General features: G+C 53.3%; 2 protein-coding genes across 3 annotated transcripts; both read left to right on the top strand.

Moving 5' to 3' along the window:
• On the top strand, positions 1-2,920 carry RAB34 (RAB34, member RAS oncogene family). Of its 2 annotated transcripts, none has more exons than XM_082678975.1 (10): positions 1-148; positions 361-452; positions 1,291-1,359; positions 1,462-1,563; positions 1,680-1,744; positions 1,870-1,921; positions 2,111-2,192; positions 2,272-2,362; positions 2,476-2,583; positions 2,666-2,920. In XM_082678975.1, exons 1-10 carry the CDS (start codon positions 95-97, stop codon positions 2,731-2,733), a joined length of 783 nt encoding a protein of 260 aa, XP_082535101.1. In that variant the 5' UTR covers positions 1-94; the 3' UTR covers positions 2,734-2,920. The 2 variants fall into 2 exon arrangements, with proteins under 2 accessions (XP_082535101.1, XP_082535102.1); XM_082678976.1 differs by having other exon boundaries at positions 1,294-1,359.
• Positions 2,921-10,021: 7,101 nt separating this feature from the next.
• PROCA1 (protein interacting with cyclin A1) lies at positions 10,022-14,179 on the top strand. Its single transcript, XM_082679109.1, has 5 exons — positions 10,022-10,217; positions 10,494-10,580; positions 12,722-12,857; positions 13,138-13,293; positions 13,381-14,179. Exons 1-5 carry the CDS (start codon positions 10,157-10,159, stop codon positions 14,048-14,050), a joined length of 1,110 nt encoding a protein of 369 aa, XP_082535235.1. The 5' UTR covers positions 10,022-10,156; the 3' UTR covers positions 14,051-14,179.
• Positions 14,180-15,064: the final 885 nt, after the last annotated feature.

Consider the following 15,064-nt stretch of genomic DNA (forward strand, 5'->3'; position numbering starts at 1 on the left):
TCGCGGGTGATTGTTGGGTCTCCACGGGCCCGGGTCGCTGGGGCGGATCAGGCCTCCGCGCCTTCTCAGGGCGCCCCGCAAGGCCGCAGGCAAGATGAACATTCTGGCGCCGGTGCGGAGGGACCGCGTCCTGACGGAGCTGCCCCAGGTAGGCGCCAGGGCCACGTCGGGCTTCTGGCTGCGGTGGGTGTGGGCGGGGAGTAGGCGGCACCAGACCAGTTACAGGCTTGGGCCCAGCCCTGCCGCCCAGCTAGGCCTGCTGCTTCTGGGTGGTCTCCTCCCCATCCCCCGCCGCGGGCTGCTTGGTTGCGGGAAGAGGGCCAGGAATGGGTGAGTCTCGTTCTCTTCCCTCCCTCTCAGTACCTGAGGAAGGAGGCCGCTTTGCACGTGCACAAAGACTTCCACCCCCGCGTCACCTGCGCCTGCCAGGAGCACCGGACAGGCACCGTGGGGTGAGTTAGAGACACCCGGAACGAAGAAAGGAAGTCCCAGGAAACCTGTAGTCAAAGCAAGGGTACAGAGCCAACATCTGGAGGCTTCGTTTCAGCTTTTACCAGCTATATGGTTATTCCCGCTTTTCATGCCCCTGTGTGCTCCTGTTTCTTCCAGCTAGGTTGAGGCGAGTCCTAAGAGATGGGGTGGGGTAGGAAGGTGGCAGTTTAATTCCTGACAGAGAGAAGGTGTCCAACATGAGGGCGTGGTCGCCAGCTCAGCTTCCCACACACCATCTATTTGAGCTCCAGGGTAGGGAGCAGTCCTAGAGGGATGAGTCCTATTGTGGGTAAAAAAAGGTAACACTGTTAACAGTTGCCACCAGTAATTGAGCATTTACTGTGTGCCCAAGCAGTGTGTTGTATACTATTATTGTCTATTATTAAATGGAAAACACCACCACTTTTAAGATGTATCCTGATTTCAGAGATGTTAGAATGTATGTTTGTGTGTGTGTGTGTATGTCTCAGAATATAGGACATTTATCTCATTTTAACCTTCACAACAACCCAGTAAAATGTATGTTAAATCCCCACTTAACAAAGGTTGAAACTGAGGCTCAGAGAAGCTGAGAAACTTGTCCTAAGTCACACAGCTAGTAAGTGAGAGCTGGAATTCAAAATCATGTCTCTCTGATACTAAAACAAAAACACTCCTCCCCAGCATATCTGTCCAGGCCTGGTGTCTATGGTAACCTCAGCCTGGGTGCAGCTACCTTTGTGGACCTACTAGGGAGCATTGGGACTCCTCTGAGTGAAAGAGCTAGCGCTCACTTTTCCTGCCCACTCTTGTGTCCAGCAGATTTAAGATCTCCAAGGTCATTGTGGTGGGGGACCTGTCAGTGGGGAAGACTTGTCTCATTAATAGGTAAGAGGGTGCTGCAGCTGAGCTGGTCTGGGCTGGGCAGAGTGGGCCCAGGTCTAGCCAGGTGGGCTGGGCTCAGGACCAGAGCATCTGGTGCCCCCTCAGGTTCTGCAAAGACACCTTTGATAAGAACTACAAGGCCACCATCGGAGTGGACTTTGAGATGGAACGATTTGAGGTGTTGGGCGTCCCCTTCAGTCTGCAGCTGTGAGTTCTTCCTCCACTCCTTCCTGCCGTTCCTTCTCCCAGCACCTATCTCCCACCGCAGCCACCAGCACCACCCTGCCCCACACATACCTGTGTTCCCCCCTCTTTCCTCCCAGCTGGGACACCGCTGGACAGGAGAGGTTCAAATGCATTGCATCGACCTACTACCGAGGAGCTCAAGGTAAGGGCCACGGTTAAGTGAGGTAGGTGGGAGCACCTGGCCTCTAGTCTAGGGCTGGAGGGATTGTGGAAATGAACCAGTAGTGTCTTCCCCAACAATCTGCATGTTTTCTTCCACTCTTCCAGCCATCATCATCGTTTTCAACCTGAATGATGTGGCCTCCCTGGAACATACCAAGTACGTGCGCATGCTGAACTATAATGGGGGCTCTGGGAAGAGAAGGTTCAGAAAAGAGAGGGGTCAGGAGCATGGAAGGGAAGGAGAAGAATGTATCCAGGACCAGAGAGAGGGTCCCTGGGCATATAAGTGTCAGCGGGGGGAGCCTGTCTAGCTCCCTCATCCCTTGCTGTCCACTGTCTATGGCAGGCAGTGGCTAGCTGATGCACTCAAGGAGAATGACCCTTCCAGTGTGCTTCTCTTCCTCGTGGGTTCCAAGAAGGACCTGAGTGTGAGTGTGCCAGTGGGGGGAGTTCCCACCTTGACAAGGGAAACCCCACCCCCAGCATCTGACTCTGGCTTTCCCTCAGACTCCTGCTCAGTATATGCTAATGGAGAAAGATGCACTCAAGGTGGCCCAAGAGATGAAGGCCGAGTACTGGGCAGTCTCATCTCTCACTGGTGAGTCAGAGGCGTCCCGCCTTCTGCTGTGGCATTCCTGCCTACCTTGCCTCTCACTCCTACACTCCAGCTGTGCTCATTGACCCCAGGCCTGAAACTGCTCCCTGTGTCAGGTGAAAATGTCCGGGAATTCTTCTTTCGTGTGACGGCACTGACCTTTGAGGCCAACGTGCTGGCTGAGCTGGAGAAATCGGGGTCCCGGCGTATTGGGGATGTTATCCGTGAGTGCCCGCCTGGATGAGGGTGGCAGAGGGCACAGGGACCCTCCAATCCCTGCTTCACATGTTTCTCACCCTTCTTCAGGCATCAACAGTGATGACAGCAACCTCTACCTAACTGCCAGCAAGAAGAAGCCCATGTGTTGCCCGTGACGGGTGAGGGTACTGTCCAGAGACTGCCCAGCCCTGGGGCAGTGTGCCACCTTTACTCCCCCAGAGCTCAACCCCTGGACATTTGCACTGACTGTTTTTCCAGACCAAAGAGCTGCCCTTGGTGGCAGTATCCCCAGAGGTGTAGCTGGGACCATGCTAGTCACTTCCTGCTCCCAGGCACCGTGCCAAAAACTGGATGCCCCTCTCCTCCAGGGTCCTCCAGGTTGCCCAGTGGTAGGGAGGTGGGTGGGCCCTGCTGCTCTTACTCAGCCTGCTGGGCCCTCTGGGTTTGAGGATGCTTAATGGTCCCAGCCTCACACTATGCCTTATGCATTAAAATATCTGTTATTAGCAGGTTAGGTGCTGGAGTCCTTTGTTGGGGATCAGGGATGTGGAATGGGCAGGGCTGTATGGTGATCTTGGGACTGGAGCCTTCTGGGATTCTGGCCATTCCTGGCCTCTGGGCAGGCCTCAGGCAGGCTAGGAGCTCAGGGACCACGTTTGGGGGATGCACCGAACCCTTACTGGATGACATCTGAATAATTTTTGAGATCTTTGAGAGCTCTTTTCCTTCGGTTCCTTCCCCCCAAATGTCTCCTGCTACTTTGTGCTTATACCCAAGTCCACCATTGGATAATATTTTTATTTTTTTTCACCTTCCTCCTGCCTGTCCTTTAAAAAATACTTCTCTGAGGGGAACACAGTGAGAAGTGAATGAGTTTTGGGTGCTTTTTGGGTTGACCAGAAGGCCCAGGAAGGTAAAGGCAGGGCTCTTACTCAGAAGATGTGCTATCTGATAACATCTAACTATATTAGTTAACAAAATTATCAGTAGCATATTCTTATATTTTAAAACAATTAAAAAACTAAATTGGATAAAAAATAAGACATACGGGGACTTCCCTGGTGGTCCAGTGGTAAAGAATCCACCTTACAATGCAGGGGACGCGGGTTCGATCCCTGGTCAGGGAACTAAGATCCCACATGTTGTGGGGCAACTAAGCCCGCGCGCCACAACTACTGGGCTCACGCGACTCAACTAGAGCCCGCGTGCCACAAACTACCGAGCCCACAGGCCCTGGAGCCTGAGAGCCACAACTAGAGAAAAACCTGCACACCACAACCAGAGAGAAGCCCGCGTGCCAGAACAAAAGATCCCGCATGCCTCAACGAAGATCCCGCGTGCTGCAACTAAGACCCAATGCAGCCAAAAAAAAAAAGACATACATTTTTCCCTCTTCAAAAAAAAAACACGTGCTCCAAGTCAGGAGGATCTGCATTTGAATCCTTGCTGTCCATCCTGGGACACTCAGACAAATCACTTATCCTCTGTGACTTAGTTTCTTCATCTCTATTATTATTTTCGGGGGGGCATGCCATGCAGCTTATGGGATTTCAGTTCCCTGACCATCCCTGAGCGATGGCAGTGAAAGCCTAGAATCCTAACCACCAGGCCACCAGGGAACTCCCAGTTGCCTCATCTGTAAAATGAGGTTTCATGGATGAAATAAGATAAATCACTAACATACACAGGAAGAGCTCAAAAACCTTAACTATTATAACAGTTTGGATGAAGAGTGACCGAGAACCTGGCTCACTGTTGGCATCCAGAAAGCCAGAGATTGGCTAGAAGTGTCTCAGATATCTGGGCCAACAATGGAGGGACACATGTGGCCTGGTGTCATCCTGGGAGGTCATGGAGGGTCAAGATTAGAACACAGATCCTCGTTCCCAGTCAGCAGATATTTCTTTGCTTCCATTTTTTTTTTTTAATTTAAATTGGAGTATAGTTGCTTTACACTGCTGTGTCAGTTTCTGCTATACAGCAAAGTGAATCAGCCATACATATACATATATCCCCTCTGTTTTGGATTTCCTTCCCATTTAGGTCACCACAGAGCACTTGAGTAGAGTTCTCTGTGCTATACAGTAGGTTCTCATTAGTTATCTGTTTTGTACATAGTAGTGTATATATGTCAATCCCGATCTTTTGCTTCCATTCTTACCCACTACTCTATTCTGGAAGAGTTGACTTTTCTGCACTCTCCCCCTTCTCCTGGCTTCCCCTCCCCTGCTGTTCTTATTTATTTTTTAAAACTTTTATTTATTTTTATTTTTGGCTGTGTGTGTCTTTGTTGCTGCACACGGGCTTTCTCCAGTTGCGGTGAGCGGGGCTTCTCTTGTTGTGGAGCATGGGCTCTAGGCACGTGGGCTTCAGTAGTTGTGGCACATGGGCTCAGTAGTTATGGCTCACGGGCTCTAGAGCGCAGGCTCAGTAGTTGTGGCACACGGGCTTAGTTGCTCTGCGGCATGTGGGATCTTCCCAGACTAGGGCTCGAACCTGTGTCCCTTGCATTAGCAGGCGGATTCTGAACCACTGCGCCATCAGGGAAGTCCTCCCTGCTGTTCTTAGAGTTCTCTAAAGCTACAGTGGGTCTGGGTGGTGATCCTGCACTCCAGCTGCTGGGTCTTGAGGAAGGTGGAGGTTGAGATCATGCAGAGCAGCAACAGGAGAGGCCCTTGATGGCTCTGGAGAAAACAAAGTTTAAGCAACATCCTTTTCCCTTCTCTCCATCCTTTGAGGCATATCCTGGCTTTGGAGCCTGGTACCAAGAGAAATTGAGAGGTGTGATGTGTGGAAAGTTAGTGATGTGGCTGTAACACTTTTTTCATACTCTCCTGGAATTGTTTTTCCATCTCTGTTCCCTTACAGGACTGTGATCCCCAACTCTTGCCTTACACAGAGTGTATATGTGTGTGTGTGTGTGTGTGTGTGTGTGTGTGTCCTGCACCATAGTACTGTGGAGTGTTTGTGTTGTGTGAAGTGTGGGCAGCAGGAGTATGGGTCTGTGTTCTGGGTGGTGTATGTGAGGGGCGTGTGCATGTGTGCGTGTTGCATTGGTCCGTGTGTGGTGAGTAGATTTTTTTACCTGCGCTATGAGTGTGATACATGCATGTGCAGTGTGTATACTATACTTAAGGGTGAGAGGGCTGTGCGCTGTGAGGGGCGTGTGTAGTAGGTGACTATGCGTGCAGCTTGCCCTGCTCCCCGCATGGGGCAAGCCTATGGAGATACGACATGAGGTTGCAAGAGTGAAATAAAGCACTAACGCACAGGAAGAGCTCAAAAACCTTAACTATTATACTAAATATTTGGGGGAAGAGTGACCACGATTCTTTGGCTCTATGTTGACGTCTATATTGGGCAGTATTGTCTCAATACAGGGTGCCCCATGGGGGCTAGGAGGGGGCGCCGTGGGTGGGCGCCGCACGGGGGGGGCTGCGAGCCGACATCACGTCTTCATTAGCTGGGCTCCAGTGGAGGGGCCTGCGGACGGGGAGAGAGCGAGAGCGAGCCCGGCCTCCCGCCAGGGAAGGAGGGACCTTGGAAGAGCCAGGATGGCTGGTTGGAGTTTAGTGGGAGTAGCTCCCTAGGCAAGCGGGCAGGGGCCCGAGTGTAGATTGGGGGCGGGGCTAAGGGCAGCTGCTGGGTTCCGAAGGATTGGGAGGGGCCCGGAGTTTGCGAGAATGGCTGGGGCGGGGCTAAGAACGGGGTTAGGGGCGGGGCTAGGGTCTGGGGGTAGGACTAAACCTGGAGCAGATCTGGAGAGGAACTAGGGATGGGATTGAGGGCTGGGCCTCAGCGGCCGAGCTAAAGTTTAGACCTGAGATAACGGGGAGGTGCTAAGGTTAAAGTGGAACAAAGAGGGAGAGGCCCGGAATGAACTGGGAGGACCCGGATGAAGAGCGCAGCGGAAGCTCAGACTTGGGCTAAGACAACGCAGCCTAGAGCGGAGGGAGGCGGGAGACTGGGCAAGCACGAGGCGGAGTTAAGGGCTGGACTGGGGCGAAGCTGAGATTGGGGTTTACGTTGGACTCGGCCAAGCTGAGGTTCAGGGTTGGACTTCTGCGAGGAAGAGTCTTGTAGAGACGAAGAACTAGGCTGAGAGATATGTCGGTTAGGACGACACTGAGGACTGAAAGGTGGACTAAGGAAAAAACTGAGGACGATGCCACCTGATGGGACGACAGCAGCACCGGTAAGGAGGGGACGTGGCAGCAGATTAGGGGAGGGCTTCCAGCTGGGGGCGTGGCATGGGGGCTGGCTTGAGAACCCAAGGTGGATGTGGAACCTGAGAGAGCCCGACGAAGGAGGCGGGGTCAAGGACTGGCTGGGGCGGAGTTAGGATCTGGGGGTGGGCTCACGTCGAGACATGGACCAATGATTGAGGACTGGGGTTCTGAGGACCTAGAGAACCGCCTGCGCGTTCAGTTGGGGTGGTCCGGTTGAAGCCAGAGCTGAGGCCTCTGGTTGTAAGGCTGGAAGGCATTGCTGTGCCGCACCGGGGGCCCAAGCCGCTGCCCAAGAAGTGCGGGGCTTGGCTGGAGCCCATGGTCCAGCGGCCAACTAGTCGCCGGGGCTGGGGCGGGAGGTTTCATTGACTCTGGGGCAGGAAAAAGGCTGGAAGTTCCACAGGTGACATCACAATCGCCTCCAGATGTGGGCGGGGCCAGGGAGGCATTTCCAAGGAAACGGGAGCTGCCCTGCCTTGCTCCGTCCTCTTTCCTCCTTCCCTTCCTTGGTTACTCCCTTCCTTCCTCCCTCTCTCCCTCCTTCCCCAGTTCTGCTGCCCGGGTACCCCACCTGAAACCCTACCCCTTGTGCCGCAAGGTCGGGGGGAGCGCCTCAGCTCTCCAGACTGGGAGGATTCTGTACAAATGAGCATCACCTGTGAGTTTTGAGTTAGGCCCCTGCGCCCAGAATAATGCCCTACTGAGAAAGAGACCACAAGCCTCCCTCTTCCTTTTAAGCTATCACTCTCATTCATTATGAAGTCGCCCCTGTGTCCAACTTCAATCACTTCTGCTGAGGAGCTCTGGACTCTGCTTCAGTCGGAAACTCCGACTGAAGATCTGAGGAGAGTTATTAAATCCCTCCCCTTGGCAGAACTGTAATTGTCAGGGCTTCTTGGGGGTGTCAGGGGAGTTAGTCAGTGGACCCTGCATATAAGCCTCTTCCATGGTGACTGGAGAGAGCAAGCAGAGTTTGAATCCTGACTCTGGCTCGCACTCCTCTGGCCTGACCTTAGGGTCCAGGCTGGATATGGGAGGCTGTGGAGTCAGGACTGAGTAAAACCAGAGAGTGAGGAATTGGCTATATTAGAGTTGAAAAGCCGGCGTAATGGTAAGTGATAGCTGGCAGGGCAGGTTTTGGATAGGACCATAAGTAGACAGGCTGAAAGAGCATAGACTATGGAGCCAGGAAAACAGGATTTGAATCCTACCTCTGTCATCTGTTAACTTGTGTCTTTGGACAGGTTACTTACTGTAAGTCTCTGTCCCCACCCATAAAATGGGCTTTGGTGAGGATTTAAAATCAAAGGCATATTTTAAAAGCACCCCCCCCGCCCCGAAATAAAGCCCAGCACAGTGCCTGATATTAGGAAGATGCTCATCCAAGGTCAATTCTCCTTCCCTAGAAAAGTCCCCAGGTTTGAACCCTGAGCAGAATCTCCAATGCCATAGCTTCTTTGTGGCTCCAATAGGGGCTTTATTCTCTTCTACTCATGTGTTCATTCAATCAACCAACATTTACTGAGCACTTTCCATGTTCCAGGATCTATAGATACAGAGGTGGATTAAATATAGGCCTTTTTCTCAAGTTGCTATAAACACATGAAGTACATTGGCGTAGGGTAAAGGGGCAAAAGAGAAGTGTGACCCATTCTACTTGGATAGCATTGTTCTTTCCAAGATGAGCAGGTGTTCCTGGGGAGTGGGAGGCAGGAGAGAAGGAATGGAAAAGGGAGGGGTGGGAAGAGGGATGGATGGACAAGAGGAACTTATAACTGAAGAACAAGGGCCTGGGTCCTGGGGACCAGTTCTGTCCTGATAAGGAGTTCTTACCTCATCCTGAAGGCAGTGGAATGCTATTAAAGAGGAGGAATGTGCTGAACCGGTTTGGCTGCATTGTGAGGGCTGGATATGGGTAGTGAGACAGAAGTCAAGGAGGCCAGGCAGAAGGTTACTCCAGCTGTCTTGGTCAGAGATAATGAAGGTCTAAACCAAGACAGAGGCAGATATGGGGGCAGGTAGGCATGGCAAGACTTGGTCATCAGGTTGGTGAGAAGTGAGGGAAGGAATGATCCCTAGATTTCTAGCTGAGGTGTCTGTTGCTCTCTGAAATGGAAGATACAAGAGGAGGTGGTTCATGAAGGGTAGGGAGAAGATGGTGGGTTCATATGGGACATGCTGGTTTGATGTTTTGGGAATGTCCAAGAGGACATTGGCTACATGCTCAGGAAAGCAGTCTGAATTGGAGACCCAGATTTATGTCATTTTATTAGTGGATGTTGAAACCATGGAAGTGGATAACATCCAAGACAAGCCTGTAGCTTCTTCTGAGAAGGAGACCAAAGACAGAACCTTGGTAATCACCAATTTAAGGGGTACAGCAGAGAAACAGGGGACAGCAAAGGAGTTAGGAAAGAACTAAAAAGCTGGGAAGGAAGAGAGATGAGAGGCGTCTGTCATGGGAGCCAAAGGAACAGTTTGCAGAAGAAAGAGATTGGTCAACAGGGTCAAATGAGATGAGACTAAAAGAAGGCCACTGGGTTTGGCTATTAGATCACTGGTGGCCTTTGCCTGGGCTATTCTGCTAGAGGGGCTGGGATGGCTGCCATGCTGTAGGTGGCTGGAGTAGAAGAGAGAGGTAGAGACTCTGAGCTCACTAAAGTAGGGACTAGGCTTCCTTCACTGGTGCCTAGTAAAGCTAATACATCCGTTAAATGAGGGAGTGAATAAACTTCGATTGAAAAGGAAGAGGGGTGGGATATGCAGTGGCAGAGTGAGAAACAGAGTTCATAGAGTGTTTTGTTTGAAGATGTTCATAACCTGTAGGGAGGAAAAAAACCCCGAACACTAAAGAGGCAGAAGGCGAGAATTCTGGCTGGGACCTAGAGTTCAGGTGCTTGGGCAGGAGGAAGGAGGGCCACTTCCCCAGGCTGGAAGTTGATGAGGGTGGGGACAGCCATAGATAATGCTGGTGAAATTTTGTGCTGAGAGGAACAGAAGCAGGGTAGGAGTTTCCAGGAAAGTGCTTGGAGTTTCATTCATTCATTCCATTAATTTTGAGTACTTCCTGTGCTGTGGAAAACAGAAGGAGCTCACCAGGGACCAGTAGAAGGATGACCGAGTGCCACTGAAAGCCCAGCTGAAGTCCCCAAGCAGTCAGCTACCTTCCTTAAGCAGGATTCAGCTCCAGTACCCCAAAGGACAAAGCTAAGTGGCAGAAAAAGGAAGCGGCAGAGTCTACCCTGTGGTTGCTGATGGAGCTGCTGCCGGTTGGAGTTGTCTTTGGGAACACCCTGGGACAATTCCTGGAACCGTCCCTTCTTGCCTAGACTCTGGCTCACTCCTATTCATGACTCCAGATTCAGCTCCTATTATGCTTCTTCCAAGAAGGTCACCCCATCCCCATCTCAGTAGGTGTCCTTGTTCTGTCCTCCCACAGGCCTTTGTCCCCACCATTTCCCTCCCTATCAGTGTCTGCCGCACACTACTGTCATGCACTGTTCCACAGACCTCTCCTGCCTCTCCCCTCCTCATGCCCTCCCCCAGCCCCTTGACAGCAGGGACTGTTGTGTCGTTCTTTTAATCTCTGCATCTTCTGGGGACTGCACCTGGAGCTTCTCAGGAAATGTTTTTTGAATGAATGGTATGGGGAGGGGGGCTGCTGTTACCTCTCTGTACTCTCTCAGATATAAACAGGTTACCCAGCTGGGAGAGAGGACATCTGCTGGCTGGTGTAGCGTCCAGCACTGACGCATCTACCTTCTCCTCTGAAGGTGGGTCTGTCTGGGGGATCTCTGGCCCCAGGGGTCCCCACCACCCCTCACCTGGTGGTAGGCAGGAGGGAGGGAAGTGTTTGGTCCTGAAGGGGTCACCCAGCTGCCCTACCCTGAGACCCCTCCTTGTGCCAGACAGAGAGGGCCACCCCTTCCTGGAAGCCACAATCACCCCTTTCCTTTGTATGGCACTTTATGTATGGTGCACCAATATCTTTGACACATGTAAACTGAGTCCTCCCAACAACCCTGCAAAATAGGTATTACCGTCATCCCCATTTTGTGAATAAGGAAATGAAGGCTCAGAGAAGTAAAGTAACTTGCCCTAGGTCACCCAGCTAGACTTGGACCCAGGCCTGACTACAAGTTCAGAGCAGTTGCCACCCTGCTGCCCTTTGCTCCAGTTCAGCCGTGCTGGAGAAAGCCCGAGGTGGTGGTGCAGGACTCTTACTCCCCCTGCCTCTTATTTCCCTGAGATGGAGAAAGGGCATGGGAGGAAAGGAAGCAGAAAGGGAGGCCACTAAGTGGATCTGGGGTGTATGGGGGACCCAGGCCCCCCAGAGCCTGGTGGCGGGGGAGGGAAGGGGAGGAAGAATGTAGGGAAGGCTCAGACCAAGCTGCTGTCTCATCTCTCAAGAACTTTAAGGCCACTTGGAGTAACACACCCCCAGCCTGATTAGCTACTAGCTGGTGGCCAGTATGAGGTCTTGCCCCAGTTCCACCCCTTGTAGTGGCTGGATAAAGGCACAGTCCTCCTGGCCTGTTTGGAGGGAGTTAGCCAGCCATAGCACCCCAAGCTGGGCTGGCCTGGAACTTGGGAGTGCCCGCCCCCTTTCTCCAGAGCCCCCTTCCTCCTCTGGGAGCGGGCGGAGCTGGAGTTCAGGGGGAACCTCCAGGAAGGTGCCTTGTCCTCTCGGCACAGGGAATCACTTCCTGGGCTTGTTTTAGATGGTGGCCCAAGGGGAGAGCCATTGGTAGACTGGGGCCTTAGGCAGGGTCAGAGGTGAGGCAGTGAGGGTGGAGGCTGGGAGACACCAGTGTGTGCACAGGGCTTGCATTCAGCTGAGCAGAAGAGGTAGGAACCTTTCTTCAGGCCTTTCCCCTAATCCCCAGGCCTCTCCCCAGCAGCTTCTCCCCTGTGCCCTGGGACACGGTATCTGTGTCGCCTACAAGGGGTGGACTGTTTGAGTCTGTGGCTCTAAGACTGGGGAGAGAGAATGGATGGGGAATGGGAACTTGATGAGTAAAGAGAAGGGAAAGAAACAAGAGTGAGCTTGGGAAAGGGGAGAGAAGTGAGAGTGAGAAAGGTGTCAGAGGGAGAAGAGAGAAGGAGGGAAAGGGAAGAGTCAGCGGGAGCAGCCAAGGAACATGACGCACTGGAGGCTCAGGCCTAGCTCCCCTCCAGGCTTGAGCTGTCATGCTGCAGCAGGCCCTGGGGATGGAGTGGCTTCAGAGGCTGTGAGCGGTCGGACACTGGCCTCCTGGGCCTGTGTGGGGCAGGCGTAGGAACTGAGGATGCTGCTGCTGCCAGGTTTAACTGCTGGGGACTCTGAAGTGGTGCTCCCGTCTGCCATGGCAAGAGGGCCCTCCCTTACCCAGGTACTCTGTGCAGTGGGGTAGCTGACAACTCCGAGCACGGGGTGAGGGGCAGGCAGGAGTCAGCAGAGGGCCCTGGGAAGGAAGGTAGGCTCCCACAGAAGGCAGGGGAGGGGAAGAGGCAGGTGTCACAGGACAGCAAGGGGGACTTGGTGAGACACTGTCCTGGGAGTCTGCGAGGGGCAGGCAGAGTCACACGCAGTGGACTGGGGAGAGGAGAGCGCTGGGCTGAGTTGTTACTACTCAGCAGTAGAAGCAGCTGTGGGGGGAATCCTGGCGGTCCAATGGTTAGGACTTGGCACTTTCACTGTCGGGGCCCAGGTTCAATCCCTTGTTGGGGGAACTGAGATCCCACAAGCTGCATGGTGCGGCCAAAAAAAAAAGAAAGAAAAAAAAAAGAAACAGCTCTGGGGGAGGGAGGGACGATGGTGGCAGCGGGTGAACCTGGTGAAGCCTTTGTATTGAGCTGTGGGAAGGGAGATCCAGGTATGTTGCTGCTGCTGCGCAGTACGACCCACTCTTACCCCAGACTCCTACCCTGTCAGGTGAATTCAAGGACACTGACAGGTGCTGCTGGAAACACAGAAAGTGCACCGGGCACATCATCCATCCCTTCACCTCTGACTATGGCCACCACGACGTGCACCTGCACTGTATCAGCCACTGTGACTGTGATTCTAGGTAAGGGCCCTCCTCCTTGGGAGACCCACAGCCCAGGAGAGACTCCTGGGTAGAGCCAGATCCAAAATTTTCACTGTGGTTCCCTGCTTCAGCTCTGAGCTGGTGCTGCCAGCCCGGCCCCAGCTTCTGTAAACCTGGCTTGTGTTCCAGGAGCCACGGGGAGGTCTTTTGGCAGACTGGGCTGAACCCAGTGCAAGCCTGCTGTCCCTCAGGCTTCTTGCTCTGGGCCCCTGGGGAGTCGTGGAGGCAGGGGAGCCAGCCTGAGTCCCCTGTGTGGCAGGCTGAAGGACTGCTCAGAGAAGACATATAGCAGTTCCGGAGATGTGGGCCTAACCTGCTCCCAAGATGTGGACTCGGCCTGTTTCAACATCATCCAGTGCCCATGCTTTGAGCTCATCCCAGAGGGAGAGTGTGTGGAGCGGTTCTGGTGTGGCTGGTGAGTGCCGGCGGGCCGATGGGGGTCACTGGCCCCCACACTCCGTCAACCATCTTTCCCTGTTCTCCTCTCCCCCGGGTACAAAAGCTACAGGCCTCTCTCTGTGGCAGTGATCCACCATCCCATCCACCGTGAGTGTGGGGCAGATGACCTAAACCAAGAAGAGGAAGAGAAGGAGGAGGAGGAGGAGGAGGAGGAGGAGGAGGAGGAAGAAAGCAAGCCTCCCATCCCGACCCAGGTGGGGCCCCCTGCCCTCCTCACCAACACAGGTATGGGCATGGTCACAGGTACCCCTGACTTAGCAACTCCCATCACCATCTGGCGTTCCGAAAGCCCCACAGGGAAGTCCCAGGGCAATAAGATGATCAAGAAGATAAAGAAGAAAAAGGGAAAAGAGAAAGACAAGGAGGAGGAGACGGATGAAAAAGCAAAGGTGAAGAAAAAAGTCAAGAAGGGCAAGTTGACTAAGAAGAAAAGCCCAGTTAAATCAGAATCACCTCCAGACTTAAGCCAATCGTTAAGCCCAAGAGAGTTGGCCAGGATGTCAGAGTCCAGCCCAGACAGCTGGCGAGATCTGGACAGTTACAATGACCCTGGGCGGGAGGAACCCTCCAGTAAGGATATTGTGGAGTCTTTATCACCCAGGAAGAGAGAGAAGAACGGGGTCCAGGCCACGAAGCCCAGGATGAAGACCTCACCAGTCAAGAAGGTCAACATGAGGAAATATCCCCCAGCATCAAACCCCAATCTCAGCTGAGGCCAGGGCGACCAGGGCGAAGAATAAATACGATCAAACCTGTAGCTGACCCCCTGCTTCTCTCTCCCTCCAACCTATTTCTGGGGGGCGGGGGGGCAGCGTCTGGGCATAACTGGAGCCAAGGGGCTAAGGAGCTGCAGGTGTTTCTGAAGGGCAATCCGTCTTTCAAGAGGAAGCCCAGAGAAGGCAGGTGGGAGGGCAGGGAAGGGGCACAGCCCGTTTCTCTGTAACATCTTAGGTCCAGGGCAGGAGAAGAGCACCTCTGGGTGGGAAGGAGGCTTCCTGTCTACTGGGAGACAGGTCTGTGCAAAATCCACTTGGTGATAGGCATTGTGTGCAGTGATACCACTAATAAATTGAACCTTTTAACCCACTCTGTGCTGCCTTGCCTGGCCTTTCCCTACTCTAAGTGGCCCTGGGGCAGGTGCTGGTGGCATCAAAAGGAACATGATGAACCTTCTCAGCTGGTGTGGCCCTGCTCCTGCTAGGCCCTTCTAGGCCTTTTGTGCTGAATTCCTGTCAGAAGGCCAGCCCCTTCCCCCAACTCTTGCCAACAAACAGCCAAAGGGATCTTGAATGAAGGAAAGCAAGGCGGGAAGCTCTCCAAGTTTGGGCAGCAGTGGCCTTTTCTGACTTCTCTGCTGAGCCCCAAGCAGAGGAAAGGAAGGGGGAAAGCTTTGCTTTCCCAGAGCTGACAGGCAAAGCTCTGAGGTGAAGCCCTAGTGAAGAAACACAGGGAGATCAGTCCAGAACAAAAGAGGCAATGGGGCTGGGGGAAGCGACTAGTCAGCTCTCTTCGTCAGGGCTTTGTGTGTGTGTGGGACCAGGTGAGTGGGGCGCCCATCCTGGGGGAGATACACTTGACTCACGTGGAGGTACTGTCAGAGACCAAGGCCCAGCCGGCAAAAAGGGGAGAGAGAGGTGCAGGGTTCAAGTGGAGACACCCAGATTGACTTGTGGCCTTTCTCCCATGTGCCAGAAAAGACTAGAAGGCACAGTGGATGGGGTGGCTGT

This window comes from Grampus griseus (genome assembly GCF_964374135.1).
Source record: "Grampus griseus genome assembly, chromosome: 20".
Lineage (NCBI taxonomy): Eukaryota > Metazoa > Chordata > Mammalia > Artiodactyla > Delphinidae > Grampus > Grampus griseus.